This window comes from Meriones unguiculatus, chromosome 6 (genome assembly GCF_030254825.1).
Source record: "Meriones unguiculatus strain TT.TT164.6M chromosome 6, Bangor_MerUng_6.1, whole genome shotgun sequence".
Lineage (NCBI taxonomy): Eukaryota > Metazoa > Chordata > Mammalia > Rodentia > Muridae > Meriones > Meriones unguiculatus.
In genome coordinates, this window is record NC_083354.1 from 22,157,148 (window position 1) to 22,185,065 (window position 27,918).

At 49.1% G+C, this 27,918-nt stretch overlaps 1 protein-coding gene across 5 annotated transcripts in view; it reads right to left on the reverse strand.

Annotated features, from left to right (window-relative positions):
• Window positions 1–130: 130 nt before the first annotated feature.
• The window catches only part of Dapk2 (death associated protein kinase 2), a 111,606-nt gene continuing 83,818 nt past the window's right edge, over window positions 131–27,918 (reverse strand). For 3 of the 5 annotated variants that reach the window (XM_060384862.1, XM_021644228.2, XM_060384863.1), the window contains 6 exons: window positions 23,685–23,814; window positions 20,179–20,227; window positions 19,446–19,472; window positions 16,154–16,306; window positions 15,121–15,166; window positions 8,461–13,726 (listed from right to left, as the gene is read on the reverse strand). In XM_060384862.1, coding sequence (XP_060240845.1) covers window positions 13,112–13,726; window positions 15,121–15,166; window positions 16,154–16,306; window positions 19,446–19,472; window positions 20,179–20,227; window positions 23,685–23,814 — 1,020 coding nt within the window. In that variant the 3' untranslated portion in view covers window positions 8,461–13,111. Of the gene's footprint in view, window positions 793–3,362; window positions 3,447–3,643; window positions 3,734–8,460; window positions 13,727–15,120; window positions 15,167–16,153; window positions 16,307–19,445; window positions 19,473–20,178; window positions 20,228–23,684; window positions 23,815–27,918 lie in introns of those variants that run through there. The other 2 variants (XM_021644229.2, XM_060384864.1) reach the window with 2 other exon arrangements.

Genomic DNA, 27,918 nt, shown 5'->3' on the forward strand with positions numbered 1-27,918 from the left:
TCGGCAAAAGAAGACTGCTGAGAATCAATTCTTGAGGTTCTGTCCATTTAGCAGCCAATCAGAGTGTTCCCCAAGCCAGAGGCCTTAGGCTTTAGGGAACCAGATGGACAGAGCCCCTAAACAACCAAGCAATAGATAAACAAGAAGTTTAATAATACAAATGAGAAAAAATTATAACACAATGGTCTGGCAAGAGCCTGGCAGACAATGTCTGACGCTGGACACCCTGACTCCTGTGGATTCTGGGAAGTCACAGGATTGGTCCCTCACTCTAGAGAGCCTCTTCTCTCGCACATCCTGATAAGGTAGGCCTCTCTCTTCCTGGTATGATTGCTGCCCCGATTATTTCTGAACTCTGTCACCTTGTGAAAAAGCTGCTTAAATCTGACCTTTAACCTGTGGTAAATATGAAACTCCTTTAGATCCAGTTCCTCAGTCTATATCCCGTCCTGGCTTCTGAGATCAGCAGACAGATGAAAGCCAGTTTTCTGGAGAACTAGGAGCTTGGGGGATGCTGGCGGATCCCCACCAGGAGAAGGCCAGGGCTCCCAGGGTCTCCGGAAAGTTCTGAGTCCTGCAGACTCCGATCTCTCTCCCAAAGTACTCAGGAACACAGAATGTCTGGATCCTGGTGACGAGCAGTGTCCAAGAGCTGGCACAAAAGGGACACAGGGACATGGACCTCCCTGGAGCCACTGCAAACCGGGCCAATTAAGAAGTACTGCTCCTCCTCCGGGGGTGAAGGGCTTTCCTCCTGGCGATGTCCTCCTCTGTGTCACTCTCGCAGTTCCTCTAGGAAAAAGAGGCCCCAGAGAAGGGCAACATGGGATGGCATGATTGGAGCAACACTGAGCAGCCTAAATTCATACACTCAAGAAAGAGGCCTACAGGCTGGGGAAAGTGGGGTGATAAAAAGGAAGCCCTTAGCTGCTCCATTCAGAGACCTCTGCCACACAGGAACAGGAGGGGGACTTGAAATAAGGCCAAGCAAACTGCCTTGAGGCCTCTTTCTCGGGGCATCTGGGAAAAGAGATGCCAGAGGAGCCCAAGCATAACAGCGAAAAATGTCATCTGGTGCTATTTGTGCCTGCCAATTATCAAGGCCACTTGCAAAGGTAGTTTGTGGGCGCACTTGTCTCCTGAGCTCAGTCTGTGGGGAAGTGGTTAATTTTTCCATAAGGTCCACTGGCCGTCACGGCAGGCCCTCAGCCTCAAATGGTTTCCACCATGCCTTCAGCAAGCACCACTGCAACACCTGCAATGTCAGCACTCTGGAGGCAGAGGCAGGTGGAACCCTGTGAGTTCAAAGCCAGCCTGGTCTACAAAGCAAGTTCAGGACAGCCAAGGCTACACAGAGAAACCCTGTCTGAGAAAACAATGAATAAAGACAAGGTCTTACTTTATTTTGTGTGTGTACCTGAGTGAATGTGTATATATGATATACAGGCAGATGCTCATAGAGGTCAGAAGAGGGAGCTGGATCCCTGGAATTGGAAATACAGGTCGTTGTGGGTCACCATGTGGGTGCTGAGAACCAAACCTGGGCCTTCAAGAGCAGGTGGCACTCCACCACGGAGCCATCTCTCCAGCTCCAATTAACAAATAAATCAAATTTAAATGAGTCTTAAAATGTTTAATTTCTATCCTTCCTAAACATAAGTTTCTGTCGTTATCTTTCTGAAAAATTTTTAAGGAAGGCCCAATAGGAAAAGCCATACAACATGTGTGTGGAACCTAGTCCTTCTCCTCCTATAGGATAAATCATTGAGCAGGCAGGCTGTTAGAATGTCTGAGTTAAAAAAAAAAAGAAAAAAATATATAATGTTTTGCACCAGGAAAAAAAAATTAATTTTTTTTACAGAAAGGCCAAAGGTCCAGGACTTAGTGTGAAGAGCACACCTGTTGCCTGTCATATGTCCCTGCAGGGAAGCCTGAGCCAATGGGAAATCTGAGGTCAAAATCAACTTTAGCCAAACACATCCTGGACCAACCCTGACTAGGACAACAAAAATAACTCAAGCTTTGCTGACCAGCAACTTTTTAGTATGAGTCAGAGCCAAACAATGAAAGAGTAAGCTGGGTAAAAATCACCAGTGACAGACAGAGGTTCTCAGAGGTGGCGAAGCCAATGCCCTTCATAGTCCATGAGGCTGGTGGCCAGAAGAGGGACTCGATGTTGAAAAGCTATGCAGGCCTCTAGAGCTACCAATTCTCATGTCCTGGCAAGAGCAGGAGTAAGCAAGAGCGTAGCCTGAAGGAAGAGGACCACTGAGGACATGCTGAGGCTCTGGGGAGTGCCCAGGGTGTGCTGGGAGCAGGGTGCTGGCCTAGTGCTAAGCATCTTTGGTTTACACATGGCGACTGCCAGGCAGCTGCTTTCCAGTCCCTTACTGAGCAAGGAGTCACCTTCTCTCCTAATTTATGCTTTTCCCACATAAATCCTGCTCTTTCCACTCAATGAGGAGGAAGAGGCTATCCCAGGGAACCCCCTACCAACTGAAATGTTAACACTGATGCCCACTTCAACTACAGGAGGATTTTAAGCAGCAATGACTGCTAACACACACTGCGCACTTACCCACCAGGCAGTAAGGACAGGCCATCATTTAAGCCTAATCACTATCCAACAACAGAGGAACTCCTATTGCCCCCATTTTACAAATGATATTTTGAAACATAGAAGTTAAGACCACACAGCAGGTAAGTGGCAGAGCTGAATTCCAGAAGACTGACTCTAGAGACCACCCCTTGATGAGCGTATTCCATTATAAGCCTCTTGTTTTAAACATATACAAAAGGGCCAGGGACGTAACTCAATAGTATAGCACTTGCCCAGCATATTAAAGGAGCATACCATCAACCATTATTGACACAGGCCGTCTAAAACAAAATAAAAAGGGGAAATTTCAGAGGGCGTAATAAAGCGCCTATTCTAAAGAACTGGGACTGTCGGAAATGAACTTTCTGAGACAGGGTAGTTTGAAATAGGGTCTCAAGTCACCTCTGCTCGCCTCCACCCTCCTGCCTTCATCTCCCAAGTGCTGGGATTATAGGCATGCACTATCATACTTGGCCAGAATAACTTTGGGATGGTCTATGGCACCCATTTCCACCGTCCCCTGAGGGCTACTGGTCCTTAGGCAGGGGCTGGAGGAGTGGGGTGGGGTGGCAGGAGTGGTCCCTTAGAGGGCACAGGGAAAAGGATCCGTGGTGGTTCCTCAGCCATTCCCCTCCAGCCGGTCACACTGCAGCCCTCAGGGCAGAAGAGGACAGGGCCTGCAGAACAGGCTAGAAATAGTTAATACCCTCTTCTCCTATAACCTAGGCGTTGTGCCCAAGCAAAAGGCTCTACATGTACTCACCAGGTCCTCGCTTGTCCTCAGGTGTACCTTCTTCATCAGGGAGCGAGTGAGGTGGTTGCACAAGCTGACGATGCTGAAGGAGAGCTGAGGAAAGAGCGAGAACGACAGATGAAATGTGCACGGAGGTCTGGAGAGAAGCAGGGGCCCTGAGCCCTGAGCCCTGAGCCCTAGGCCCTCTGCCCTGAACCCTGGGCCCTGAGCCCTGAGCCCTGAGCCCTGAGCCCTGAGCCCTGAGCCCTGAGCCCTAGGCCCTCTGCCCTGAGCCCTGGGCCCTGACGTACCTTCCACCGCCTGCGGACATACTGCTTCTTAAAGTTCTCCAGGTTGACCACGGACTCCCTGCGCACCATGGCTTGCTGGTTGTCCACCGGCTGGGAGATAAAACCACGTGATGGTGTCAGTTGGGTTTAAATGGCAGCTACCTCCCTCCCCACAGAATCTGGGGCTACACACCATCCTCAGCCTGCCCCCGGTACCTCCTTCTCCAGCAAGGCATGCAGTGGGAATGTCACGTGTCACCATAAGTGTGATGTTACAAATGTCTCACTGCCCAGGAGGCCTCTTGCGTGCCCCGGGGCTATTATTACCACAGTGTAGTGCGGGCATACAGAGAGGGACTAGTATGACTGCCATCTCGAAGTGAGAAAAGCTGGAAGCAAGGGCCAACAGTACCACTTTGGAGACAGGGTCATTTTACAGCATGGAACACTGGGCTGACGCTGGCTTTGGTGAAATGAATGCCTATTGGTAGGTATGGCGCTGGCACTCCTCTAGTATTAGAAGTGGAAGGAAGTAGGGGCCTTAATGGGGAGGGGTGGTCAAATGAGGACAGATACACAGCTGTCACTCACTGCCTGGCAGTCAGGATGCAGTGTACGTCTTTGGCTGCAGGAAGCCCTACCACGACCTCTCTGGGCTTCAGCTCTCTCATCTATGATGTCACGATTATAGGACAGGGCTGGAGAGCCTGATTGGACCCATGGATGGGAACATACCTAACCTGGGACCACTTAGCAAACAGCGATCAACTGTTGCTAGCCTTCTCGTCTTCCTTTTAAATGCCCCCCTTTTGCAAAATAGTAAAATAAGGGTTTCCTAGATGATAAGAGAGGTTTCAGGGATTCTGTGGGCATCCTGAGATGGTTTGTATTTTTTGAGTGTAACCTGTATGTGAATGGTCAGAGTCGCCCCGTTTTTTTTTTGTTGTTGTTGTTGTTTGTTTGTTTGTTTGTTTGTTTAATGGCATTTACTTGTTCATCAGTGGGAGGAGAGCAGATGTGTATGGAGGTCAGAGAGTGACGTGAGGACCCGGTTCTCTCCTTCCACCATGTGGATCTCAGGAAGTGACCTCAGGCGGTCAGGCTTGGCAGCAAAGACCTTTCCCCGCTAAGCTAGCTCTCCAGCTCCAGCACCATCCCTGAGTTTGTTTGGAGGTTCTAGCAGAAGAGCAGAACTACTCATTTATCTTTGACAGGGAACAGTCCTCCCTTCAGGGAGAGCCATCTTTGACCAAGTAGCCAGCTTTGGCAGACACGCACACAATACTGAGGGAGGAAAGGGGCACCCGTCTAGTCAGCTAGACCAGGCTCAATGGAGTGACAGACGTCACAGCCAGATCGTCCTTATGTCCAGGGCGACATTATTAAGATCCAAGAAAGTGGAAACAACCCAAAAACATATCAGCTGATGTACAGATAAACAAAATATGGCACAGTTTGATATATTAATTATGGAAGAAAAATTGTGTGTGTGTCCAGGCAAGCAACTGTTCCAAGTACAGCTGATAGCTTCTCAAAGCCCCAAACACAATGGCCCGGGAGGATCCCACAGGCCTTCCTGTTGCCTTTCTGTTCTGATAGCCTATGGTGCTGTAGTTAGGAGCTAAGGGAGGCAACTCATGGGCTCCTCCGAGCTGGTCCTACCTAACGGTACTCAGAGCACAGCTCCGCCCTGGCCTTCCCTCATGGCACCAGAAGGCAGCGAGTGTACACAGCGTCGGACTGGCACCAGCAGGAGGTACACGCCAGGTACACCTCACCCCGTACTCCCAAATATTTCAAACACCTTCCAAGAGATATTGCCCACTCTGGTATCACTGGAGCATGGCGTGCTCTTTTACTGTGTGTGGAACCTGTCGATGCGGGTTGGCAGAGGGGGCCTCCCGCACCCGGAGAGCAACCTGAGGACCCTGGGGTTTGCTTTGTGTCCATGTCTATACCACCAGGCCATTCTTCCCTCCTCCCCCTGTCAATAATGCTCCTGCTTACTACTTGTATGGTTGAATTGATTCCCTCAGCTATTGACAAGACAAACTGACATGAAATCTCAGGACCTGGGACAACAAGATGGCTCAGGGGTAAAGGTGTTTGGTGCCAAGCCTGATGACCGGAGTTCAATCCTAGGTTTCACATTACAAAAATTGTCCTCTATCTCCACACGAGCCAAGGGGCACTCGCATGCATGTGTACATACACGTATGCACACACACACACACACACACACCAAACCGGACCTGCTCACACCCACCCGTCAGAAGCCCACGGCACCTTGATCACCTATCACAATACCATTTGGAGGTGTAATTCACTCAACAGCCATAAACGGCCTTTGAGCCTAACCGTGAGAGGGTGCGTTTGTTTTCTAGAAGGAAATCTGAGCCAGTAGATCAGCACACTCAGGGAGAGAAAGGACTTATTCTTCTGTACTGACTGATGGGTTTCCTCACGCAGAAGAAAAATGGCTGATTCCCACCCCTACCCCACCCCCCATAACTGGAGAGAAAACACAAAGGCTAAGGGAATCTAAGGAAAGCCCCACTTCCTGCTGGCTCAACAGGATCATTCTTGGAGCAGAAATGCCAAGATAAAATGTCAAGTGGAGCTCCTCCCAGGGCCATCAACAGGCAGTGACAGAATTATTTCTGGGTCCACTCTATAAGCCACACATACACACACACATACACGAGTTCCAAGGAAGAGGCCACCTAAGCTATGAATCTGTCAGGCTGGTCTCTCCTCATCAATGGGCTTCTTGGTTGCTAAGAGTCTCTCAAAAGGCTGACACTCAGCACAGAAAGTCAGAGAGACATAAATTCTGCAGTGAGATCTGTTCCCAGAAGGAATGTGGCATTGTTTTTATTGAACGGGGGCTGTGTCTGCTTCCTGCTCCTCCCTCTTCACATAGAGAGTGAGTACCCATCTTCTGGTTTTACAGTCTGTCACTGATAGCAGGAAGCCTGGGCAATCCTGACCAGGCTCCTAGGAATGTTTGGTGTCTTGAAAAAAAAAAAAATGTCAGAAAGGGAGGCAAGAAAACAGAGTGGCTAAAGTCAGATTTTGTTTACACAGATGCAAACGTCTTTGAAACAGCCCAGGGGTGTATCCTAGGGTCTGAAACGGCAGCCACAGAGCAGGGAGAGGAAGCTGCAGCAGCAGCCACCTCCAAGATGTGAGAAAGGAACCATGGCTTTCTAGAAGAGGCACTTCCTCCAGTGACTTTCCTAAGAGCTACAAATAGACTGAAGCTTTGAAGCTTCCATCTGTGCCATGCCGACGGCCTCATACTCCACAGAATGCCAGGAACACCCACTTCTCTCTCCTGTCATTGTGGGCCTCATAGACGCCCCTTCTCTCAGTTAAATCTCCCTTCAAGGGGCACTCCTCCCCTTCTCTTTGCTGGCTTTGCAGGCTGGGGCTTGGCTCCTGCTGGCAAACACCTGTTTTCCCAGGAAGATGCAGGTGAAATTTCTGTGGGTGTCTCTGCCTCCTCCTGCCTGGGTAGGGTGAGCAGACAGGCTGGGTGCTTGGGAGCTGACCCTGAAGCAATCAAACAATGGGAGGAAACGCTCCTCTCCGCGCTTGGCCTAGCCTCCCTCATTTTTCTCTTAGGTTTCAGCACGGCTACGTGGACTTTGTTTTAATCCTCTTTACCGGGCCTTTCTGTTTTCTGAGCATTTTTTTTTTAATCTCGAAGAAAAACATTCCAAAATTCTCCCTCCTGTACCCTTGAGAGATTTAAAGGCTTCAACTAAAGTCATGTGTGACCTGCGCTCGGATCCTGACAGGAATAAACTGACTGAATGCAACAGTCACCCTTGCCATGTGAGATGGACGGGGTTTACGGAGGAGACGGGAATCACTGATTTCGTCAGGTATGATGATGACAAGCATGAGGATTTGGGTTTAAGACCCAAGAGCACACATACAACTCTGGGCACAGTGGCGTGCCCCTGTAACTCTAGTAACAGAAACGTGGGAGGAGGAGACAGGTGGACCCAGGAAGCTCAGCAGCCGACTAGCCCGTCTTCCTAGTGAGGTTCCAGGAGAAAGAGAGAGAATGTTAAGAAGGCAGCTGAGGAAGGTCCTGCCAGGCTTGGTGGAACACACCCATAGTCACGGCATTTGGGAGGCTACGGCAGGAGAATTGTGAATTTAAGGCCCCAGGCTGGACTATATAGCTGTCTCAAAAAGGTGGGGGTGGGGGAATGAGTTGAATACATTTAAAGTTCGTTTAAAGTATTTTAAATAATTCAAAAGCTAGAGCGGGGCATGGAAGGACCGCCCTGGACTTGGTTCTCGCTGAAGCAGGGTGCGACACACAGCATTCGACAGAACATTCCTCCGTGCTTTTGCAGAAGTTTTGACAATTTTCCCTTAAAGAGTTATAAAAACTCTTTTTTAAAAATCTCTGTAACCTCCTTTTTTACCTTTCACTCAACAGTTCCAAGCTCCTGGCCAACCTGGGCTCAGTCCTTTAGATTCTACCCAGTACCTTCTTCCCAACGGTACAGGAGGAGGCAAGTGTCTCCGAGACGAGGCAGCTGCCCAAGACCTCTGCAGGATTTGCTGCCCTTCCTGCCTCAACCAGAACTTAGCTCTACTGTGTCACAGCCTGCTAACTCAGCGGTTCTCAACTGTGGGTCATGACCCTTTCCCAGAGGTCACCTGAGACCATCAGAAAGCACAGATATTTACATTATGATTCCTAACAGTAGCAAAAATACAGTTTTGACATAGCAGCAAAAATAATTTCATGATTGGGGGGGTCACCATAACATGAGGAGCTGGATTAAACGGACACAGCAATAGGACCTTGAGAACTACTGCTCTAACTGACTGCTGACCAAGCCTTTCCCATCTCCCAGTTGACTGGCTCCTGTCAGCCTGATACTGATTTTTTTTTTCCACTTTGAGGTAATTTTTAAAATGTTATTAGCACATATTATATTTGGTTTAACTATGACATTTTCATACATGTACATAATGTATTTCAATCAGATTCATACACACACACATACGCCCCATTAATCTTTTTCATCACTCCTCCACTCTCTAATTCTCATTCTCTTTCTAACTAGTGCCTCTCACGTGTGTGTCTGTGTCCCGATGAGCTTCACGAGGGTTGTTTACAGGAACCTCGATGGGCTTAGTGGTTCCATCACTAAAGAAAATCTCTCTCCCTGTCAACCATGATAAGTTTACTGCAGCTCTTATTCAAGGGTGGCCAAGTCCTTATCTATCTATCACCTCCCACTGGAATCAGAGCACAATGGGTGTTTGTTCAACTGAACTGACCTCTCCCGTGTGCCCACTGATAGTTCTCTCTCCAGGGCCAACAACCTTCTCCACAAGCAAGAATTTCACAAAGGAGAAAAGCCATTTATTTCACAGACATTTCTAGAAGGGGGTGATATCTGGGAAAAGCCACCTCTAAGTGGGCTGTGAGGAGGAAAGCTACCGTTGTCGTTGCGACCTGCAGAAGGAGAAGCTGGGGAGGAATCTCTGGTTCTTCCTGCCACGATCACTCTGCTCTGCTCTGCTCTGCTCCAACCCTTTCTTATCAGCCTTCAGAGTCTGCAAAACCATTCACTACCAAGTATGGCTGCCCTTCCTGACATACCCAGGCAGACATAGTTGTATCTGCCACAGGATAGGATAGCCGCCTGCCCGAGGACCCACCTCCCAGCCTCCTTGGCATGCTTTTGGGACATATGTTACTCACTCTCCCTAACCTCGTGACAACCTAGATGGTGTCTGAACTGAGCATGAAGCCAATCTTTAATTTATAATCTGGTAAATTAAAAATCCTCCATGAGGATTGGGGAGATGCCCTGCTCAGCAAAGCGCTTATTGCATAAGCTAGAGGACCTGCATCTGATCCCTATGTAAAAAGCCAGGTGTGTACTTGTATTCCTGGTGCTTTGGAGGCCGAAAGAAACTGATCCCTGGGGCTCAGTGGCCAGCCAGCCTGTTCTAAGAGGTCCCAATGAGAGACCCTATCTCAAAAAACAAGGTAAAGGAGCTGGGCATGGCGGCACACACCTTTAATCCCAGCACTCTGGACGAAGAGGCAGGTAGATCTCTAAATTAGAGGTCATCCTGATCTACAGAGTGAGTTCTAGGACAGCCCAGGCTACAAAGAGAAACTCTGTCTCAAAACAAAGAAACGAAACCCAACACACTCCCCGCCCCCCAACAAATAAAACCCCAGCCATGAGCCTGTAAGGAGCAAACAGGTCCACTGGCCGCATTCAATTCACCGGCCTCCTCTGACACCCCTAAGGTCAGGTTGGGGATACCTTAGTGGAAGGGAGTCTGTGTGGCGGGTAACAGAGGAGGCTCACACAGTCTTTTCTAAGCTTCTTGAAAGTCTTGGGGTGCTTTCCTCAGCTCACTTTGTCTTTGTCCAGTTAAGAGTCTCGTTATAAAACATCTAGGGGACTGGCCAGGAACACAGAGGACGTTTTCACTACGGGGAAGGAAACCACTTAGAGCACTGAGGCCGCAGAGAGGCTGACCAGCTACGTGAGCTTGGATAAGCCCCAAAAACTGCTCTACAGGGAGAGCATCCTCAGCATGAACAGAGTAGCTGATTCCACAGACTCAAGCCAATCAGCTCTCCCGCCCTTTCCCATCCTCCCATATCAAACCATCACCATCACTCAAATCTTGCATTTACTTTGGCCTTCAAAGAATGTTCATCCTCCGGCACCTTTGCATGCACAGCGTTCATCTTCTTAGGAAACCTGGCGTTTGATGGTCCAGGTCTGCTGGTGCAACCAAAAGGACCTTTAATACTTGTAGTGTCTTGTACTGAACAAGTATGTGACATCGCTGTGTGACAGGGAACACAGGACTTTGACACAGTTGTAGAGCCGTTTGTCTTTAGGGTAAGGCACAGGGTTCTGCGGTCTTTCCTTGATTCCAGGATGTGTGATGTGAGACCTCGGACACCAGCGGTATCTCCCAATCAATGTGGCATCTCATTACTGGATGCGGGCCTGGGGTGAGGCAGGTCATCTGGAAGACTATACAGCTTTGGTGAAACAGGTGGGGTCTGACTGTGGGGCGTGGCAGTCCCTGCTTGAGTTTCTTCCGACTCACGCTGATGTAGTCCGAACCCAAAGAGCACAGCTGCACATGTAGCCAGGCCTCCTGCTCCGAGTGTTTCATCTCGGCCTAGGGTCGGAGTTGAGCCAGGTGTTTTCCGCTCTCTCTTCTGCGCGGTGGCACTGTCTCTCCTTCACCCTCTCACTGCGTGCTATCTCCCAAGAGACTGCCTATCACGGATATTTTCCTTTCTTAATTGTCCATAAAATAGTCATGCATCATAAGATTGTGGGTTTTTTTTAAATATTTGGTTAAAATAGTTATTATTATTCCCATTACAGTTATTATATGTGATACTCTAAATGACCCAGCTTGCTAATTAAGAAAAGGATGGGATTCTAAAGATTGACTTTATTAGGTTAAAATCTAGTCTGTGCTGCCTGCTGAGAATTTCTCTTTCAACACCAGCACAGAACCAATTAGTGGCTTCTGGTGATCCTGTGAATAAAGGCAGAACTCCTCAACACGCCAAAGCCCCGCTGCTTCCGTTCTTCCTCTGTCCCCTCTACACTATACACACTCCCAGTCTCTCTCCCTTAGTTTTCCTACCATTCCCCTCTCATCATAGAACGCTGCTTGATGGTGCCATGGGGGAAACCTCTCTCCCTGATATGCTTAGCTGCCCACAGCCCCAGTGTCCTCCACACACGGTTTCCTCCTCCCTCTCTCCCTCCCTCCTTCATTTTCTCCCTCTGTCTCTCTCCCTCTTTCTCTGCAGGCCTTACAGTACCGCCTAGTTCTCTTTCATAGCTTAGGAACCAGCTGGAGTTCTAGAGTTGTAGAACTCTTGATTAATGCTGGAATCTGTCGCTCAACTGAGAACTCAGAGGAATCAGAAACCCGGCTTAATATTACTTAACACCGCATCCCTAGGCTCAAGTCAACTGTTTGGAAACTGGCAGGTGCCTGCTACCTAACATCTGAATGAATGGATGAACTTGGGTACCACCCGCCTCCTCAAGCAGAGAGTAAGTTCCTAAAGTCCAAGCAGTTAGGGGAATCAGAAAGAGCGGCAGACCCACCAGAAGGCTCCAATGTGACACAGGTGACATCACATACTTACTTCACTTTCTCTCTAACCTGGGAATAATATTTAATACAAATATCTGATGGATGTTTTGTGAGGTACTTAAAACGATACAGTTTGCCCCCAGTCCCAAGCTTCTAGCATCATGTGAGGTCCAGAGACTATACTCTATGTGCTATCTGCATGGATGAATTGATTGGCCTTCCTCCTAGGAAAGGGAAATGACATCACAAAATCCTCATGCTGCTCAAAGCTTTGGAGCTAGAAGAGCCCAATGAGCCTTATGCTTCCCAGTGCTCTCTGGGATTTCCCCGACCTCAGTGTGCACTGGCCTAGTATACAAGAGTAAATACCTCCGTGCTATGTGCCTCTTGTCTTCATCCTCAGTGTAGAGTTGGACCCTTAGCCTCTGGGACCTGAAGTTTAATACTGAGGTGGACATCTTACAACTAAGCCTCACTGAACTTCTTCTACCCACCTCACCTCAAATATGGGCACCCTGGGTTTGCAACTGGCTAAGAAAGATCCTGTGTCATTCTCCTCTATCAATTTCTTCGTTGGTTACAGGGAAGTGAATAGTAATACTGTCATTCACTTCTCAGCTCACAGAGCCCAGCCCCATCCGAGACAGGTCCTGTATACCCCAGGCTGGTCTTTAACCGAGCCCCCACCCTTCTGACTCTTCCTAAGTACCAGGGACAGAGGTGTGCTCCACAGCCCAGTTTCTGCTGTGCCGGGCATCAGGCCCAGGGCTCTGTGGAAGCTAGGCAAGCACTCTAGAAACTGAGCTACAGCCCAGGCCCTTATCTCACAGAGTTCTTTAAGGACCCAGCAATGTCACAGGCACAAAGACTTGATGAGTCAGAAGACAATTCAGAAGAAAGCTAGTATTTTCTCTGTGTATTTTAAAGCCCTGACTCTGTAGCAGGAAAGTACCCTGCTGGGCAAGTTATTCTTAGTTATGTCAATCATTACCCAAGATCTTCACGCATACGGCATGCAGATGGAATGTGAGAGGTGAGCCCATCCATCATCATTACCCACTTATGGAGTATCTCCTGGGGGCCGCAGTCACCCCCAGAGAAGAGCACACTGAGGGGATACACTTTCTCATTGTTTCCTCAACTTAGCTGCTTGGCCAGCGCCTTCTCAGAAAACCAGGCTGGTAAGGGAGGTGCAGGGGAAGTTGCTAACTAGCACCCCAGTGGCTGGGGAAGTCTAAAGAGTGGAAGGCTACATACACACTCCTGCAGGATATACCCAGCTGGACGCCCCAGGAGCGGGGAAGACATCCCACTTCTACAAAGCATTGGTAACGCACTAGATCCTGGCGTTCAGAGCTTCACGCCAGCCAGGAGTCCCTCCATGTGTGATCTGTTGAGCAGCTCTGACAGGGACTCGCTGGTGTCCCCGTGGAACATGGAGCCCAGGCTGTGGCCATCTGTGTTGCCACTCTCCAGCTGGAAGCTGCCCACAAGTTCCTGCATCCACTGGAGATCTGCTGAGAGCTCCTGCCTCAGAGTCTCAAACTGCACCTGCAGGTGGTCTAGCTTCTTGGCCACACCTCCCAGGCTGGCCCCTGTGGCCCGGATGTCTTCTCTCAGGAGCTTCTTCAGGGATTCCACTTTTCGGAACTCATACTTGAGTTGGGACAGGTTATGGCGGGCATTCTCGTTCATTTCCCGGTACCAGGCCTCCTTCTCATTGTAGATTGAGACCAAGGACTCCACATCATCCTGCAGGGTATCATGAGCTCCTGCTAGGGCACGGCATCCCTTGTCCACCCGAGCCACATCCTCTACCACATGGGCAAAACGCTCAAAATTGACATAAGTGTTGTTGCGGGGCATGCTTGAGTGGCATTTGAGGGTATACTCTCTCAGGCGTTTGGTCTTGAGCTGGGCAGGCTGTGTCTTCCACTGCTCGGGGGCTCTGGCTTCTCCTTTTGACTGGTAGGTGTTCGGACAGAAGAACCAGAATATTAACATAATGTGCGCTCCACAGGGCAGTCCAAGCTGCAGGCGGAAGGCAGACACATGGCCTCTTTGGCATTCGCTGCTCGTGTCAAGACATGGTAGAGAGAGCCAGGGCGAGGCTAGCAGCTCCCCCCAAACACACCCACAACACACAAGACCGTAAGAAACATTAGGGAATGTGGGGGTACCACCTGCATGCTCACTCCGGGGCAGAGGGTTCTATGGCCACTAGGGAGGGTCAGCACACACAGAGAATGTAACAGTAGCTCACACAGACAAGCAGGGCTCGGCCAACATCCACTCAAGGGCTGAAACATGCAGGCTGTGGCAGGCAAAGGAAAGCTGAGGGTATCTGCCTTTCAGGACACCTGCAGCCTTGGCAAAACCCAGCATTCTCAGCAGAAAGGAGCCCAAGAGGCTCTCTAGCTTTGCAATCTGGACACATCAAAACCTGGAAGATTATTGCCCTTCCCCATCCTCCAAGGCCTGAATGAACTTGAACTTATCTCTGCTTCTGTGCTTCTTGTCTACACTTAGATCACCCCAGTGGGCCTCCTCAGTGAGCAAGGAAGGTAATCTGGAGCTCAAGAGGTAGTGTTCAGGGGGCCATCCCATAGAACCAGGGCTGAAGCCTTGCTCTGAGTCCCACCGTCACTCCCAATGCGTGTCGCACCAGACTCTAAGACTCTGAAAACCAGTGGCCTTTCACTGCCAGCAGAGCTGGATTCACTTTCTGCCTTAACCCCCCAATAAGGAACAGGACTGTGCTAACAGAGGCTTGGCTTCTCTTCCCTGGCAGGTCTCTGTCTCAGGATCCAATTCCTGAGGTGACACAGTGCCTACGGAAGCTACATGACTGACTCATACTTCATCCTTTAGTGAGAGCCTAGAAGCCAGGAAAAGAAATATACCTGATTACAGAGTCAAGGTTCTAGTGGCGAGAGATCTGTCTATAACCCAATTTTTTCATTGAAAAGTGAAGAGACATGACCCCAATAAAGAACATTTTATAAGACGGGCTCCAAAGAAAAAGTGTCTTCACTGAGGTCCACGATGGTTTCACTGGCTCTCTGAACCCACAAAATACAACCTTAAGGCAGCATAACCAATTTTATTTATTTATGTTTGCTTTTGTGCTTTTGTGGCACTCTGGGTAGGACTCATAGCCTCATGCAAGCGAGGCAAGCACTCTAGCACAGAGCCGGCATAGCCCTGTTTGAACAAGCATAGGCCCTTTGGGGACCCTTGACCTGTGCCCGAGATCAAGCAAAGGCCACTTAACAGCTGTTTGCATCAGACTGCCACAGCCAGCTCTGGTGGCAGAAGAGGGGCCTCCTGCTCACTGGAACTCATTACCATGCCCTTACCGTGATCCAGGGATGTCTGAGCGCTTCTTGGATGGTAAGCCGTTTCCTGCGGTGAGGATGAGCAAACAGAGATACTCCATGAGGACACTTGCTGGGAGAGCAGTCAGTGTCTCATCTTTTGGACATTCTTTGGCCCTGACGCCAAAGCATACAGATGCAGAGATGGCTGAAAACTGGCTGCATTTCCAATACTCTTGGAAAAGTGATCCAGGAATAAGCCTCAGCAGAGAAAGCTCACTACCCCAGCCCTCAGCTTCAGTTCCAACAATGAAGGGCTTAACTGCCATCCCTCTAGCAAGCTCCCGGACTTCGCTGAAAGCCAGTTCTTCAGGAACAGATCTCTGGGGTCTATTTTGGTGTTTGCCTCCCAGGTCTCCCCTCGTCCCTTTATTGCTCTACATACAGGCAGGAACTCCAACCCCAGCACTGCCCTAAGTAGGGAAATCAGGGCTTCGGCATGCCATAGGACCCCACTCTGGTTCTCTCTGAAGTCTGTGAAAACCACTCTCTATTGTCTCTGGACCTGTCCCCTGCCCATCCAGGCCCTTCTCTGATGCTCACACAGGTCATAGCTCACTACACAGTTTCTTGCCCATCCCAGCCTCACGGCTCAGCCTAGGACCTGAAGCAGAGGCAGGACTGGTATGTCTCGTCTCTCCCACTCTTCTGAGCTCTCTGGGCCCGTCTGCCTGCACTCTCAACTTGAACAAAATGCTCATCGTTTACCTCTCAGGTCAGAGTCCTGCATTTGTATAGGGAAGACTGCACACGGTAACCCCTTGTTTGCCAATACAAATGCAAGCACGCACGTAAATGTACATGCTCATGTAGACGCAGTCATTTGTATTCTGACAGGAGATGAAGGGGGAAAAAAGACAGGATGAATGCCAAGTCATGGCCGGTGAGGCTTCTCAGCTCCTGACCAGATGGGACTACATGACACAGACAGCAACATGAGAGCAGCCTGGCATGTCTTGTGAAGGCAGAGGAAAGAATGAGCACCTGAGAAACCAGCCTTTCTCTGTCTTCTTACCGGGTCTCTTTCACAAGAAGCTTCCGAATGAAGTCCTTGGCCAGGTCGCTTGTCTGGCTGAAGAATTCCTCATCAAAGTCGTAACTCACAGCGGTGATGTTTGCCAGTGTTTCTTGCTTTGTGTCTCCCAGGAAGGGGGACGCTCCACTTAGTCTGGGCACAACAGAGAAAGGAACAGGTAACTGGGGGAGAGGAGATGGAACAGGAGGAAAGGCCTTGGGGAACCTCAGCCTGTTCTCTCCAGGCAACCACACAACAGACTCTCAGTGCAGTCCAATTTGGTTCACTTTCTAAACCTCCGACTGAGTACCTGACACAGGGAGTCTGCGTTTAGCGCACTCAGATGCTAAAAGAAGAGAAACAGTCCCTGGCAGAACAAAGCGAAATACAGTAAGGGGCCAGACAGGGAAGAGCACGGGGACAGGGAGGGAGGGGGGCGCAGGTCCATGGGGCGGCTGAAGCTTGCACTGACTCCATCTTGAAGGCTGTCAGCAGTTAGAGCAGCTCTAGGAAGAACTCCAGGAGTGAGGGAGCAACGTGAGCACAGCTTGAGAGGCACAGAAGGTGTAGGATGTGGCAAGGTTGTACCACACAATGACGGCCTGAAGCACCGGATCTTCATTGAGCACTGGGTACCGCCACCCAGATGCGCCCTCGATGTGCACGACCTCCATCTACACATGCCTACCGTGACTAGCCACAGGCTATAAAGAGCAGTCACTTTGGACTCTGTTTCTGGTCCCTCGTCACATTCCCACTTAGCTGAGACCCTCGCTGTTTCTATTTACCAGATAGCTTTCATTCCCGTCCCTCTCGGCCTGGGGGACAGCAAGGAAAACTCTGACGCTTTGAGTTTGAATCCACCTCCGCTGCTCATCAACTGTGTAAACTGAGGAAGGTTCCCCACCTTTCTGAGACGCTATCTCCTCCCTTAAAATGAAGTCAATAATACTTCATGTGATCGTCATGAAAAACCAATGTATGTAAAACACGTTGGGCAGCTAGGCATGATCATGGATGCCGATTATCCCAGCACTTGGGAGACAGAGGCAGGAGGAAGAGGCCAGCATGAGCTACCTACAGGGAGTCTGTCATAAAAGATCAGGGGGAAACTGGCCATGACAGTGCACACCTTTAATCCCAACACTTGGAAGTAGAGGCAGAGGAAGACTCTATGAATCTGAAACTACTGTGGTCTGTATAGAGTTCTATGACAGCTCCGGCCCCTCCCCCCAAAATCAATGAATGTGGCTGTATCTCAGGGGTAGAGCACTTGCCTAGCATATACAAGGTCTTTGGGGTCAATCCTGAGCACTACAAGAAATAGACAAAAATGCCTTGTATAACCCTGATCCATACTAGTTTTTCTACAATTAATAGTCATTATTTCTGTTATTGATAAAACACAATATCCCTCTAGAGTCCCAAATCCACCATTTCCATGAGACCAGAAGATGGTCTCTATCGTGTGTGCTATGTCCCTACCTACCTCTTCTTTCCTATCTGGGGAGTTGATTTCATTCTGTATCTCCTAGTTCAAACATATCTATCTAGCTGTCTGTTTGTCTATCTACCTACCCATCTCCTGCAATTCCAATCTCCCCCTCTGTGTTCCACAGAAGTGTGTTCGAACCTCCAGTGTAACCATGCCCCCACAGGGTGGTACCAGCTGTGTGATGTGCCTTCCTCAGACACAGACAAGCACATCTGACTCTCATCCACGTCAGTATCCCGAGTGCCTGGCATGGTGCTTCTGATAGAACAAGTTTTCTTTCTTTCTTTTGTTTGTTTGTTTGGGATTTTTTGTTGTTGTTGTTTTGTTTCATTTTGTTTTTCAAGACAGGGTTTCTCTGTGCAGCCCTGGCTGTCCTGGTCAAGGTAGACCAGGCTGCCTCCGTCTCCTGAGTGCTAGCACTAGGACTATCAAACAGGTTATAGAATACATTTTCAATGAAGCTTTGTCAGCCAAGCGTGCTTATGCCAGGCCTATAATCCCTGCTCCTGGGGAAGCTGAGGCAGGAATGTCACAAATATAAGCTTGGAGAAATTGGTGAGTCTCTATCGCAAAATATAATAATAATTAAGCGGTTCCAGTGATAGAATCCAGTGGCAGCACATTTGCCTAGCTGTGTGCAGTTTCTCTAGGTTCAATATCTAGTGCCACAAAAATAAACAAGCCAGGGCTACAAGTCAAACAAAACAAAACAATACAAAATAAAATAAATCTCCTCAAGGTCAAGAGCCAGAAGAAGACTGTATGCTGTAGAATTCCTTAAGAGTTCAACGTGAAAACTGGAATTAAAAAAAAAAAAAACCCACAAGATTTAAGAATATAAGACAAATTTCTCTGACTCTGGAATGGACCTTGGCCTTGGCTTTACACTAGATGCAGCTGGGTTATTTAAGAGGCAGAGGCATGGCCCCACCCTAGTGGGCCTAATTTAATGGATGCAGGGTGGGGCCGGGCTGAGGCCCATATTAAGAAATCTACTGTGCAGCCAGGGCTGAAGGCCTCAGCGGCCGCTGGAGGAATCACAGCGCAGCTGGACGGAACTCCCGGTCTGTGCTGCTAACAACCCCTCAGCTGGCCTTGGCTCTCACTCTGAAAATGCTCTGAACATGGCATTCTCCATGTGGACAATGAGAGGGCAACGTCTGGGAAGCGCTAAGGGACTGAGTCTACCCTGCCCCATGAGCCAAACAGGGCCTAGGAAGCTTGTACAACATGGCTTATTCCTGCCCTACTTCCTGTGGCAGGAAGTCTGTGATTCCTATTTCTCTGATAAGAAAACAAATCCAAAGGTTAAATACCTGTCTGTGACCACACAAACGAAAAGAGACAGTACTGGTATTCTGCCCCACATGAGGCCTATTCCACACACACACACACACACACACACACACACACACACACACACACACACCTATGCAGGAAAAGGAGAAGGAAAGAGAGTGTGAGAGGGAATCAAAAAGGCCTGGGGATGAGACGAGAAGAAAGAGCACAGGTGCAAGCACCTTCAGGGCTGTCACAAGGAGTCTTCTGGTAAAGCAAGTGTGGAAAGCTGAGCAGAGCAGCCCTAGCTTGCCACAGAGAAATTTAGCCGTGGGCTGTGTACACAGCCTGGGAGGGCTGCTCTTCCAGACTCCTAACTCTGCTCAAGTGTATGAAGTAGAGGTCAGAGCACTCTCCCTGAGGTTCTGTGTGGACCTGATACAGCTAGTGCTGTCTCCCTGCCCTCTCTCACTCCTCCTGAGCTAAGCAGGGCTGCAGCCCAAGGCTGGAGATACTCACAGGATGTAGGTGATGACGCCGATGCTCCTGCAAAGGAGAGTGGTGTCAGAGCTGTGTGGTTCCAATCTCAAACCCCCAAAAGGGTCACCACACAGGGATAAAAAGGCACTTGCTTCCCAAGCTGGCCCCTGAATGCCCTTTCAAGCTCCCCACCCCAACCTCATTCTGCAACAGACAGGGATGCATTTAGAATCCTCACTTTCTTCCCATTGGGTCACGGACCCAAATTCAAGATCTGACTTGTGTTATTTGCAGACTTTGTCATGGGGGCATGTCCCTCAAACTCTGAACCCACTCTCCTTATAAAATGAGAGCAATAAATGATTAGGACAACCTCCCAGGACTGCTGGCAGGGTCTTAGCCAAGTCACGAGCTGGGCTAACTGCAGAGCAGTGTTCAAATAAAATGTGCAAAGAACTGATCATGGCAGTGCCGCTAGGCCAGCACATGCCTAGGACACAGGATGCTCTTGTGGAACGCTTGATGGGTTGGCCAATGGAGCTCAATTTACCATCATCCAGACCAGCTGAGGCAGGTCCAGATAAGCTCGCACTTGCCTCAGCCCCTCCCCTGCTGACCAAGCTCTAACTGGTCACAGATCCCAGCCTCACTGTCTCCCAGCGGCACGTCTAGTTCCTTTTGCATTGCAGACTAGGACATTAAGAAATGTGAGTGTGAGGGAAGGGCTCAAGCAAGGGCGTGCCACCTGAAAGGGGGCCAGGCCACCACTTACCACATGTCGGCCTCCAGTCCCAGTGGCTCATAGTTCACGATTTCTGGAGCTGAAAGAAGTCATGTTTGGGAGTCAAGACGGGCTAGAGATGAGAGGAGACGGTTCTAGGGAATGCTAAACTATTTTATGCCAGATGTCTCCATCCTGACTCTCCAGTAGGGAGGAAGGAGTATTGGAACAGCAGAAGGAATGATCTGGATGTAGGTGATCTGGATCAGATGATTAGTTCATGAGAGTAGAACCTTCAGGAAGAAAGTCAGGCCCAAGGGATCGTGTTCTCTCCTTCCATGTGACAGCAGAGGAAGACACTGGGATATATGTGAAAAGGCCTCTCCCCAGACACCAGGCCCGCTGAGCCCATCACCCAAGACTCTCAACCACCAGGACTGTGGTCAATGATTCTACTGTTTATAACCTATCCAGTCAAGGTGTTTGGTTACAGTAGCCTGGACAGGGTAAGATATGAGTTCCCTCTAATCTGGGAGAAACCACTCGTGAACAAGGAGGAGGAAAAAGGATAGAACAAAGGAAGAGGAATGTGGGAAGAAGGAAGAAGACATGGAGGCCCGCTGATGACCTGCTGTGGGAACTCTGGTGGACAGAGGCTCCAGACAGTTCCACTGCAGAGTGGTAATGGGGAAGAAGGCAGAGAGGGGCTTCATCTTCCTCTGAGTCCTGCCAGACAGGTGACTTCATCTGAGGACATCTCTGGGGGTGGGGGGGTGTCACTGAGGTAAGAATATAAGCCTGAAGGGATGTCAAACATGCCAGGAGACAGCCAGCTGAAGGGGAGGAAGGTGGGCCAAGCATCAGATTTGAAGCCATTAAACACACTAGTGGAAGCAGAAACTGAGCCAAAGATAAGGTGGGTGACCAAGAGAGGGTCCAGAGTAGGAGAGAGGAGTCTGTCAAATAGACAAGAGAATGACGTGCTGCCCAGAGAGCACCAAGGCCCTGAAAGCCAGTGCTCAATTCCACACCCGCTTTGTCCAAGACTTTTAAGAATGTGGTCACAAAGAGGATGCAATAATGGTAGGACCTCACAATAGAAGGACAGCGCTCTGCTAAGTGTTAAGGCAGGAGGGAGAGCATGGGAAGGACGGAGGCTTTTACCCAGAACACCATCTAAACCAAAGCATCTCTAGGGTAGGACTGACAAGCACGTACCTACACCGACTTTGACTTATTTTCCTAGCTTTTCAAAAATGTGTCAGGATGCATTTGACACTCTATCTCTTGATTACTTTTGCTTGCTTCATCCATGGCCTTTTGTTTTCACCACTGTATAATAGTATAACATCTGCTGTGTTACTGTCCATCTGCATCCAGTCATTCTTCTCTCAGAGATCACTTGAATAGTTTCCAGTTTCATATTGGACTGGTACAATAAGGTAAGTGCAGAACTTGAAAGTACATTATATATATATATTTGTTGTTGTTTTTCGGGACAGGGCTTCTCTGTGTAGCCTTGGCTGTCCTGAAACTTGCTCTGTGGACTAGGCTGGCCTCGAACTCAGAACACCTGCTTCTGCCTCCTGAGTGCTAGGATTAAAAGTGTGCTTCAACCACCAGCTGGCCGAGAATTTTTTTTTTTTTTTTCAAAGTAAGAGAGCCAAGGTCTCACTATACAGCCGATGCTGGCCTCTAACTCAACAATCTTCCTGTTTCAGATTACTTAGTTAGAAACATCTATTTTGTTTTTCAGACAGGAACTTATGTAGTACAGGCTGGACTCAAATTCCCTGTGTAGCTTATCATGGCCTTGAACTAAGATCCTCCTGCTTCCACCTCCCAGTTACTGAGATTACTACTGATGTACTGTGAGTATCAGCATGCCCAACACCCAAGTCATTTTCACACAGCAACTTGACATCGATTTCACATCATTTCTCTAGGAATTTACTGTCTCTCTCTCTCTCTCTCTCTCTCTCTCTCTCTCTCTCTCTGTGTGTGTGTGTCTTGTTCACCCTATGCATGGCTGGCTTGGCCCATCGGCTCCTGGGGATTCCACTGTCTGCATCTCATCCTGCTGTAGAAACTCTGAGATTACAGACCCACAGCCTGCCCCTGGCTTTCACTGGGTTCTGGGGGCTCAAACTGAGATCACACAGGCAGTGGCAAGTGCCTTACTCACTGTTATCTCCTCAGCCGGAGGAAATTAATCTCATTGCATCTTACTGAGAGGCAGGCTGTGGCACGTGGCTACATACTGAATTTCTTTTTGATGGTTTATTTTTATTTCTAATTCTGTACAGATGTGTGTTTCTGTGTTGGGGTGGGGTATGAAAATGTGAGTGGAGGTGCCCACAAAGGCCAGAAGAAGGTTTTGGGCCCTCTGGAGCTGGAGTTACAGATGATTGTGAGCCATCTGCCGTGGGTGCTGGATGCTCAATCTGCAAGAGTATGCGCTTTTAACCACTGAGCCACCTCTCCAGCCCTAAAGTTCTAGCTAGTTCTCTTAAATTTTGCCTGGTATTTTATTTCTTTCTTCTTTCTTTCTTTCTTTCTTTCTTTCTTTCTTTCTTTCTTTCTTTCTTTCTTTTTTCTTTTGAGACAAGGTTTGGCCTGGACCAAGGTACCTGATGGAAAAAATAATTTAAGCTGCTTTTTGAAGAGGCCATTCTCTCCACCTCTGAAACACTAATTCCCACAGAAGAGAAACGGTGGGCTGGTTTTCAACTTTCATTCCTTCCTCTCTGCAGAGGGATTTTCTTATGATCCTCCAACCTCTGGACCAGGTCCCATGGGGGAATTTCTAGGGTGTAGGACAGAGAGGGCTGGAACAAAGGGTGAAAGGAACAGAGGAAGAGAGCAAGGCCAGGGCCCCGCCTGAGCTGGCAGCTCCAATGCTTGAGCGGAGGCAGGCTCCCAGGAGAGGCAGGTGGTGGATCTGGCACCTGGCAGATAACTGCTCTTGCCATTTCAGGAAATCAGAAGCTACTTCAGAGAGAGGAATTTGTGTGGGGAGTCAAGACAGGGAAGTGATTTTTAAATCTGCACAATAAACTCCTTCAAAAGTAAATGGTGAAGCCAGTTCTGGGCAAGTTTAACTCTACAGAGGCCTGTAGCCACACCAGGCCAGTGTGGTAGAGTGTCCCAGTGGGCACCTCAAAGCCCATGCCTGTCTCCTCACCCAGGGGCTCCCAAGACAATTCCTTCTCAACCCTTCTGTTTCTAGCAAGTATCCCAAAGCATCATTTTTTCAGCCCATACATGAGGACGGATTGTTCCTAGAATTCCACCCCTCCTCTGTGTGTGTGGAGTGTGTGTGGGTGTGTGTGCACATTCATGCAGGCAAGAGGACAACCTTGGCTATTGCTCCAAGTAGGCTCAGCTGGCTAGCCAGTGAACCCAGTTTCTGTCTGTTTCTGCCTCCCCAGCTCTGGGATTACAAGCAGGCACAACTACTCGTGTCTCCCTTAGTAGAGATTCTGGGCCTTGAACTCAGGTCTGAACTCTCCCTAGCCCCAACACCAGACTGAGAGAAAAACAGTCCCAAAACTCACCAACAAATTCCGGTGTCCCAAAAATGTTTTTAAATTCAACTCCATCTTCTATTTCGTGAGCCAGGCCAAAGTCAATCAGCTTGATGTGTGGAATGGGAATATTCTTGTCTAACAACATAATGTTTTCTGGCTGGAGAACAAAACAGAAAGAAGGCAAGATAGTAATTAAAGTGTTGTTTTGTGTTTTTCTTATTGGGTTAGGGTGGGGCTTCATGTTCTTTTGCCAGGTGTGGGGGAGAGACTAAAACAGCCAACTTCTTGTTTTTGTGTCCTAGGTCTTCTGTGCACTCAAACCCAGCACCAAGGGTTAAGGGTCAGCTTTTACTAACCCTGTACTGACAGCAAAACTAGAGAACTTGGCTCTTCTTTCCCGCCTGTCTCTGAATGGAAGAACCCTTCAACATGATGCCCGGCTTCCTCATCCATTAGGTGGATCAGTCAGATAGCTGCAGCCTCTCCTATGGCAAAGCCACCACGCTGCCTGAGTGTGATGAAAGCACGGGCTTCCGCTGGGTTTACACAAGGCTTGCTAGCCTTGACTGACTGTGTGACCTCCCTCTCTTTCTCTGGCCCGCCAGCTTCCTGTTGACTTTCTTTGAGACTAACCAATTTCTCTCTGTGTATTTAACTAATTTTGGCTTTTGGCAGGACACAGGAAAAAAAAAATGCACCTGATTTCCAGGGAAAATACCAGCTGCTCAAGCTATTTCCGGCCCTGAAACAGCTGCTGGCCTGACACAACAATGCAGACTTGGCCGAGAGAAAGGAGACACCGACAAGACCCTCAGAGTCCTCTCGTCATCCCTCTCCCAACTCCTAAGGGATCTGGGACAGGGTCTGAGGTCTGCCCTCCTCATTTCCATCCAAGTCCCCAGATGAGACGGAATGGGCAGGTCCATTTGCTTAGCCATCTTTTCTCCCCTCTGCCAATGAAGGTCTTAGATTCCATTTAAATTGTACTGTCCTGAAAACTTCAGCCACATAAACCCTTATATGCAGCATTCATATCCCCAAAGTATAAAAGGCCCATCAGCTGATGAGATAGCGTGTAACATACCCACACCACATAGAATATCCACATAGAAAGACTTACTTGTTTTCTGTCTAGAGACCGAATCCAGGGCCTTACTTATGTGAGGTAGGTGCTCTTACCAGCCCTTAGAATACTATTTGATTATAAAAAATGGAATGAAATAAATAAAAAGATAAAAGGGAATTAAGTATCCATCTATGTTACAATGTACATAAGCCCCGAAAATGTTTCACTGACCAGGTGTCATGTCATGTGCTTGAAATACTAGTCCCTGGGGTACTAAGGAGGAAGATAAAAGTGAATTTGAGGTCAGCCTGGGATACATCTTAAGTCTCTTCCAAAAGGAGGAGGAGGAGGAGGAGGAAAGGGAGGAGAGGAGAAAGAAAACATGCCAAAAGAGAGAAGTATACACAAAAGGACACATAATGATGTGAGTTCAATCCTTAGGACCCACGTGGTGGAAAGGAGAGACCAGACTACAGCAAGTTGATCCCTGACCTCCATGTGCTCCAGGTACACACATAAAAATGTAATAAAAATATTTCTTAAAAAGATCGGGGAGCCGGGCAGTGGTGGCACAGTGGATCTCTGTGATTTTGAGGCCAGCCTGGTCTACAGAGGGAGTTCTAGTACAGCAGGACTACACAGAGAAACCCTGTCTTGAAAATCAAACAACATCAACAAAAGCCTGGGGAATAGGTAGGGAGTGCTAATAAATGTGTGGTTTCCTGGGAAGGGGGGTGATAAATGTATTTTAAAATTAATTCTAAGACGGCACTGTGGACGATTGTGCCTTTGGTTATAAAATCTGTAATTTACACACAGCAAGTGCCGGCTCCTGTCATATGTGGGCTACAACTCAGAAAGGCTGTTGCCCAAATAAACAGATGTTCAGGGGGACCGGAAGCCCCGTTCTCAGGAGTTCCCGCCTTGCCATAATGGCTGATGGCTTTCATGTCTGTCTCCCCCTGGAGGCCCTCCAGGCCACCTGCCCCCAGCACAATCCCAGCTGGGTTTATACATCATGCTCAAACTTTCTCTCCCTGGAAGACATTCCTGACAGCCCTACCCTACCTGTCTGCGAGCAAACCTTGGTCAACCCTAGGCGACTGTTTGCTCTGCTCTTATTAGGACGTCTGGCTGCTGTCTCCAGTCCAGAAGTCCTTGCTGTCCTTCCTGACTCACTGGAGGATCTATCTCAACTGGAGGGAAAACTCAGAGCTTGCAATGGCCTCCCACCCCAAATGCTGTGTAGATGCCTCATGGTGACATACTGGGAATGGCCCTAACTCCTAGCTAAGCTCATACAGAATGGTCTAGTCACCCCTGCAATATGCACACACGCACGCACACACACACAGGCATCTGTGGATCCCTGAAATTACTGTGACCTCCTATCACCACAGCTAGAGACTTATACTCCAGGGAGCTAAGGCCCTCCCTTACAATTTTTCCACTTTTTTTTTTTGGTTTGTTTAAATAACACGTTTCCTTTTGCATTTTAAAAGCTTGTTTATTTTACTTCCCCTCTGGAGATTACTCTCAACTTTATTTTGAAAATGTGTCAAAGTCCTTTCCCAAGGCGGATCAGATTTTTAGCCTCTGCTGAAGGGAGTGTGAGGGCAGGTAGGGTCAGGAGACAAGCTCCAGGCAGGTGGCCCCATTCCAGTGTCCCTGGCCCAGCACTCCAGTGGCTGCCACAGGAGAGCTACGGTGTTCCCTGCCCTGAGACACATCCACCCTTCCATCCATGGCCTCCCTGCCGGGCAGCTTCTCTTCTCTTCTACACACACATCAGTGGCCACCTTGTTTGGTGCTTCTGCAGGCATGAGGCCCCAAGCCCACTCTTGGGCTAAGGTGCGAGGTCCTAGGCTATCCTAACTCCCTCGGCCCAGAACCCAGCACAGCATAATGATGCAATGGGAGCCATGGGCCACAGAGATGGGACACCCCAGACCTGGAGAAGGGCTACAGAGCAGCAGAGATGAGGCATCAAAGGACTGAGGCTGAAATCTCTAGGACAGTGCCGCCTTGAGAGAAGAGACAGCCCCTGGCCCTGTAGCTCACTCACATCTGTAGCTCTCAGTGCCGAGGAAATGGCTTGGTCACTGGCTTGGAAGGATGGCAGGAGACTACATTTCTTACCAGAGACCCATCTGTTTCTAGCTGTGCCTGGATCAGGGCTGCTGAGGGCACTTTGCCCTGCCCTGCCCCTCCCCAAAGATGGTGATGCCCATTCACATTTCAATGAAGATAGCCAGTATCCCCCAAAAGGTCCTTCCTGATGGACCCTCCTTTCCCAGCTCCAAACTCCCCCGCACTTCCCCATTATAGCCTTCCTTTAGCCCCTCATTCCAAAGCTAGAGCTCCTCTGGTTATTTTTCCATCTCCAGTGGGCTTCAAGCTTCCTGAGCAATTTGTTCTAGCATCTCCCCAGAGCTCAAGATAGAGCCTGGCAGCCACCATGTGCTCAGTAAGTGAGAAGACAAGAATATTGCCAATGCAATATGCAGCACCTAGGGCCAACCAAACACAAGGTGTACTCTATCCCTCACTCAACTGCCTCAAGCAGTGTTATTGTCCCTTTCCTGCTGGGGGTGGGGGAGCCAAGACATCAGCCAAGGGACACAGGGATTTAAGCATTTATCTGTCATACATAAAGCTCTTGAGCCACCCTCAAGACCAGTGGTTCTCAATCTTCCTGATGCTGTGACCCTTGAATACAGCTCCTCATGTTGTGGTGACACTCCAACCATAAAAGAATTTGTTGCTACTTCGTAATTGTAATTTTGCTACAGTTATGTAAATATCTGGTATTCAGGATATCTGCTGTGTGAACCCTGTGGAAGGGCTTCAGCCCCCAAAGGGGTCGAGATAACACAGGTTGGGAGCCACTTCTGCAGACTAAGCCAGTCCTCTCCCTGCTTGAGCTGGGAAAGCCTTGGAGCTTAGCGTCTGGAGCAGGCTCCTACCTGCCGCCACAGGATGCCTTTTCCTCTGCTTCTCAGACCTTCAAGAGCCGTGAGCCCAGAGCCCTCACCTAGACAAGAGAGCCGCAGAGAGTGGGGGAGTACTTGGCTCAGTGCTTAAAAACCCTGTTAGAGGACCTGGGTTCAGTTCTCAGCGCTAATGTCAAGCTGGTCACAACAGCCTGTGACTCTAGCTCCAGGGGACCTGACATCCTCTTCTGGCTTCCAAAGA